Consider the following 6218-nt stretch of genomic DNA (forward strand, 5'->3'; position numbering starts at 1 on the left):
AGCAAAACTCTGTCTTGAGAAAAAAACAAAGAAAAAAAAATTAAACCTATTTTTTTTTTTTTTAAGTAGAGACAGGGTTTCACCATATTGGCCAGGCTGGTCTTGAACGCCTGACCTTGTGATCCACCCGCCTTGGCCTCCCAAAATGCTGGGATTATAGGCATGAGCCACTGCACCTGGCCAGAAGTTACCTTTCTGAGTTTTGAGAACAGCATGTCTGTGACCATCAAGAACTCAGTTCAAGTTCAGGAGATCTATCATATAGCATGGTGATCATAGTTAATAACAATGTATTGTATACTTGCAAATTGCTGACAGGTTTTTACTGTTCTCATCATAAAAAAAATGGTATGTGAGGTGATACATATGTTAATTAGTTTGATGTAGCCATTCCACATATTTCAAAACATGTTGTACACTACAAATATATAAAATTTTTATTTGTTTTTTTTTTTTTTTTTTTTTTTAGAGAAAGGGTCTTGCTCTGTCGCCCAGGCTGGAGTGCAGTGGCTTGATCGTGGAGTGGAGTGACTGCTGGAGCCCTGAACTCCTGGGCTCAAGCAGTCCTCCTGCCTCAGCCTCTTGAGTAGCTGGAACTGCAGGTATGTACAGGTATGTACCACCACATTTGGTCATTAACAAATGAAAAAAAAATTGTAGAGATAGGGGTCTCACTATGTTGCCCAGGCTGGTCTTGAGCTCTTAGCTTCAAGCGACCCTTAGCCTGAGCCTCCCAAAGTGCTAGGATTACAGGTGTGAGCCCCCATGCCTGGCTGCCATTTTGTTTCTGATGATCATTTTCCTGCCTTTTTTTGGGGGGTGGAAAAAATGGTTTTAGTCCCCAGCATCTTACCTGCATCAGGTTCACCAAGGGACCCCAGACTGGTGGCTCCCTGCCTCACGGCAGTGGACTATCTATCTCTCCCGGGATGGCTCGGTAGCACCTAAGAGCATACCCGGATAGCCTGGGATTTGAGAAAAACCATGACCCAGACAGATCACAGCTTGCAGAGCCCATGGTCTCTTGCTATCTTCTGAGAGCAGTGACCTCCCAGAATCTTCCTGTTGGTCCAGGTACTGTGAAGGCTCAGGTCCCACACCCACCCTCTGCCTTCCATCCTGGCAGCTGGGTTGCACAGCAGTACTGCCCAAATGATGCCCCTGCTTGGGCTGGTGCCAACATTCAGACCATATGGAAGGAAAAGCGTTTTTATTGGTCTGGCTTGCTCTGCTGCGCATCTCTCAGAATGCCGGTCTGTCCTTGTGGGCTCAAGTGTCGCAGTGGTGGTCACAGTGGGGCCTGCCTCTGCTGCCCGCCTGGCAGTGGCCTCAGTCAGTCTTCCTGAACCCTGGAAGGCAAAGGCCACAAGATGGCATGGGATTCTGAAGGCAGCCAGGCTTCATCCCCACCATCACCTCAGATGCCCAAGTACCCCTCACAGCTGGCATGATGTAGTCACCCCAGAAGCCATGGGTCTCAATGACCCACTGTCATAATAGCTAGTTTTCTTTTTCTTTATTACATGGATTAAAGGAGACAGATATTTCCCCAGCACAGCCACTTGGCCTCTCCATTCTGAGACATAAGGTGGTCACAGAGCTGTCAGTCAAGAAAGACGACGTGCTTTCGCCCAGCCCAGCCACTGAAGCTGTGTGACTGTGGGCGAGTCACTCCACCTCTCTGAGCCTCAGTTTCCTATTGGTCAAGTGTAGCATTGCTAAAGCCTACCTCCCCAGTTGCTATTAGGCAAGTACAGCCATGGAGGAGATAGTGTTTGGGGAAGTGTAAAGATCTATAAGAGAATGAAGACTAACCAGACCATTTTTCTACTGTTTCACACTTCAGGCCTTTGCATCCATTCCTCACTTGATCTTCACAACACACTTGTGCAGTAGAAAAGTATAACACCTATTTTCCAGTTGAGGAAGCCAAGGTTACATGGCTCATCCAGGGTCACAGAGCTAGTAAACTGGCAGAGGTAGGACTCGAACCTGGGTCCTCTGCCTCTGGGCTGTGTTCTTTCCTGTATGCTAAGTCTCTTTCTAAATGAAGACCCTGCTAGGGAGAAAAAGAGTGAACACAGGAAGACTTTAAAAGTTACCTGTCAGCCTGAACTTCTGGAAGAGGGGGATGAAGCCTTGCAGGATGCTGTGGATGCGGTACACTGCTCAGAAGCAAAGAGAAAAGTGAGTTAAGTTTGTACCCCCACAAGGGATACCTGGCCACCATTGGACAAGGACCTAACTCATGCAAACAAAGCTCTCATGGCGGAATTTCAGGCAGCAGGTTAAGCTTAGATAATGGTACTAGAGTTATTATTACTGAAAACAACAACCGTGAACAGCAGGAATAGTGGCAGGAAACTCACTTGCCAAATTCAGTTCCCAACTCCATTAACTAACTTATTTTCAGTATCTGGCTAGTTCTGTTTTGTTTGCCACTTTTATCTTTTTATTTTATAGACAGAGTCTTGCTATGTTGCCCAGGCTGAACAAATTCCTGGGCTCAAGCGATCCTCTTGCCCCAATCTCCTGAGTAACTGGAATCATGGGCGTGTGCCCTGGGCCCGGCCTGTTTGCCACTTTAAACTGTTGCTGTTGCATTGTATGGAGCTGCCCATTTTTCCCACAGGGTTTTGCCAGTGACCTTACATTGACCTTGAAAGTGGTCAGGAAGAAAACATGAGCATAAGGAAAAATTTTTTTAAGTGTAGATTGTGACTGTCTGGTCCACACTTGAATGAGTATGAAAATGAATATTTCTACCCACTACCCCTCCAAGAGACTGTGTGTGTGTACATGCTGGGGAGGGGCTTACCTAGTCCAAAGTAGATGCCAACGGTTTCCAGGGAGGCAAAGGTGAGCAGGCCGACCCCAAGAGACATGAACCAGTCTGGAAGGGCAGTGAGGGAGGGAATGGTCAGCTTCCAGGTCTTGACGCCCCTGCCCCCTGCATTCCCCTTGTGCATTCCCCAGGGCACCTCCCCTACCTGCATAATAGTGATAACACACCAGCAAGGCCCCGATGGCAAAACACAGGAGGACGAAATGGAAAAACTCATCTGTGAAGGCAGGGGTGGGGAATCAATATCTGCTGCTTTCTCTCTTTTTTTGGGGAGAGGAGACAAGGTCTTGCTCTGTCACCGAGGGTGGAGTGCAGTTGTGTGATCACAGCTCATTGCAACCTTGAAGTCCTAGGCTTAAGCAATTCTCCTGCTTCAGCCTCACAAGTAGCGAGGCCTACAGGTGCATGCCATCACACCCAGCGCATTTTTAAATTTTTAGCAGAGACAAGGTCTCGCTATGTTGCCCAGGTTGGTCTTGAACTCCTGGCCTCAAGCAATCCTCTCATCTCGGCCTCCTAACGTATTGGGATTACAGTTGTGAGCCAGCATGTCTGGCCTTTTTTTTTTTTTTTTAATTACAAAAAGTCTCTGTGCTGAGCACCATGGTCTTTCCTCTTGCCCTACCCTTCCTCCTAGAAGTCCCCATGGATTCCAGGCCTGGAGCAGGGAGGCTACTCCCATTTTCACTGCTCCTTTCCCAGAGTCTGGTCTAATCTAACCTTACAACTCTCTCAGCTCAGCTGACCTCCAGCTCCCCATCCTGGCCACAAGGCCTGGAAGGCATTTAGCATCCTAGTGACTGTGCATAGCAGAAAGAGCAGAGGACCAGGGCTCAAGCTCAGGCCACACCACTCATAAGCTGTAAGGCCACTCCCCAGCCTGGAACCTCAGTTTTCATATCTGCAAAATGGGAACCATTGTCCCACCCTGTTGAGTTGATTCTGAGCTGAGTAATATGTAAACTGCAGGGCATACGACAGAGGTGGGTAATGATTGCTACTGTGCTATTTCACCCCTAGAAATCCAGCCAGACAGGAAAAAGCAGGTCTGCTACACCAAGTTCCTTACCATCTTTCTTTATATTCAGTCTTCTTAACTGAGAGGCCTCCACTTCTCCTTAGGAACAAGAGAGAGATGAGTGTTTAACTTTGATGCAGGACGGCAGGTGGGATTTTCCCTTCCCTACCTCATTGAGAATTAATATCTGGGTACTTCTTCCTGGGTCAGAGGGCACTCACTGCAGGACCAGTCGAGCAAAACTGTGAAGATGGGGGTGCTGTCCTTGGAACCCCCACTGACTTCCTCCTCCTTCCTCAGGCCTGAGTCTGCCTTCCGTTCCATTTCCCCTGCACTGGAGATCCCCCTTCTGAATCATAGTGACATTGGCTGGCAACAGTCCCTGCTGGGACTAACCCACACTCTCAGGCTGTCTGAAGTCCCAACCCATCGTCTAGAATCAGCACCCACTCTGGCTCTCCTATCTGAGCTTGTGTATTTACCACTTGCTGGGTCAGAGCCTCTCCTTCGGAGTCCTGGAAACAAGAAACTCAACATTAGTGCCCAACCCTGCTTGGGGTGCCTTAACAGGTGCCTCCACCCTGGGGAAGGCTATAGGTGACCTAAAAAAATGTCCCCATGGAATTCTGCAGCCCCCAAAGATCCTCCTTTCTATTGATGGCTGTTTGGTTATAATCTCCTTGGGTCTTGCTGGGACAGCTTTCCAAGCTCCCCGGGCTCCCTGCTTCATGCCACAGCTGGCCCAGCCCGCTTGATGAGCCTAGGCTCAGTGGACCTGGGGCTCCTGTTTCTCACAGTCAGATACCCCAACAGGAGCTGGCTCTCTTAGGGGAGAGGTGATGCCTAGACCTGGCTCAACACCAGCACCAACAACCTCTCTCCCCTAACTGGACACTCACCTGATTCCCCAGAGGGTACCACCTCTCCTGGAGCATCTGCACAGAAAGGAAATCAGTGATCATATATCCATGATCCTCTGGGGAGGGAGAAGTCATGCTTCAGGGAAGGTGGATCCTGCTGGGAGACTTTCCACTTAACCTGGAGTGTGCCAGGTAGGGAATGGAGCCGGCTGGAGGGTTCCTGTTCCAACTAAAGGGGCAGCCACCACCCACCAGCCACAAAAAGCTGCTGTAGGAACGCCTGCCCACTCTTACAGGTCTGTCAATTTCCCCAGAGAAGCCAGGTTTTCAGGTAAACTTCCTAATTATAAAAAAGTTTGGGCCGGGCGCGGCGGCTCACGCCTGTAATCCCAACACTTTGGGAGGCTGAGGTGGGCGGATCACAAGGTCAAGAGATTGAGACCATTCTGGCTAACATGGTGAAACCCTGTCTCTACTAAAAATACAAAAATTAGCTGGGCATGGTAGCGAGCGCCTATAGTCCCAGCTACTTGGGAGGCTGAGGCAGGATAATCGCTCAAACCCCGGAGGCAGAGGTTGCAGTGAGCTGAGATCATACCACTGCACTCCGGCCTGGCGACAGAGTGAGACTCTGTCTCAAAAAAAAAAAGAAAAAAAAAAAGGTTTGGCAACTCTTGAATCAAAATTCCATTGCTTGGGAGACATGACATTATTTTATGTAATACCATGTAAGAAAAGCCCTTGACAGCTATAAATGTAAGTTGCTAGTGATTTTTTTTTTTTTTTTTTTTTGAGATGAAGTCTCACTCTGTCCCCCAGGCTGGAGTGCAGTGGCGCGATCTCCGCGCACTGCAAGCTCCACCTCCTGGGTTCACACCATTCTCCTGCCTCACCCTCCTGAGTTGCTGGGACTGCAGGCGCCCACCACCACGCCCAGCTAATTTTTTTGTATTTTTAGTACAGATGGGGTTTCACCGTGTTAGCCAGGATGGTCTCGATCTCCTGACTTCATGATCCACCCACCTCGGCCTCCCAAAGTGCTGGTATTACAGGTGTGAGCCACTGCGCCCAGCCGCCAGTGATTTTTTAAAATAGAGATAGGGTCTTGCTATGTTGTCCAGGCTGGTCTTGAACTCCTGGGCTCAAGCAATCCTCCCACCTTGGCCTCCCAAAGTGCTGGGATTATAGTCATGAACTACCATGCCTAACTTTGCCAGTGATTTTTCAGATGCATCCTGATTTCAGAAATATTCAAATGTGAAAAAAATATGGTGTAGAATTGATGAAATATATTTACATTCATAATTTTATTTTTAAAATTTATTTATTTAGAGACAGGTTCTCTCTCTGTCATCCAGGTTGCAGGGCAATGGCACAATCATGACTCACTGCAGTCTCAAACTCTTGGGCTGAAGCACTCTTCCTGCCTCAGCCTCCCAAGTAGCTGGGATTATAGGTGCAAGCCATAGTGTCTGGCTCTCACAATCATATATAT

General features: G+C 48.4%; 1 protein-coding gene across 1 annotated transcript in view; it reads right to left on the bottom strand.

Annotated features, from left to right (window-relative positions):
* Nucleotides 1–1193: 1193 nt before the first annotated feature.
* TMEM40 (transmembrane protein 40) overlaps nucleotides 1194–6218 on the bottom strand; it is a 10873-nt gene continuing 5848 nt past the window's right edge. Inside the window, 7 exon segments of the mRNA XM_017896015.1 lie at nucleotides 1194–1349; nucleotides 2103–2165; nucleotides 2819–2893; nucleotides 2991–3062; nucleotides 3915–3962; nucleotides 4346–4378; nucleotides 4763–4798. Coding sequence (XP_017751504.1) covers nucleotides 1330–1349; nucleotides 2103–2165; nucleotides 2819–2893; nucleotides 2991–3062; nucleotides 3915–3962; nucleotides 4346–4378; nucleotides 4763–4798 — 347 coding nt within the window. The 3' untranslated portion in view covers nucleotides 1194–1329.

This window comes from Rhinopithecus bieti, unplaced genomic scaffold (genome assembly GCF_001698545.2).
Source record: "Rhinopithecus bieti isolate Rb0 unplaced genomic scaffold, ASM169854v2 scaffold_28466, whole genome shotgun sequence".
Taxonomy (NCBI): Eukaryota; Metazoa; Chordata; class Mammalia; order Primates; family Cercopithecidae; genus Rhinopithecus; species Rhinopithecus bieti.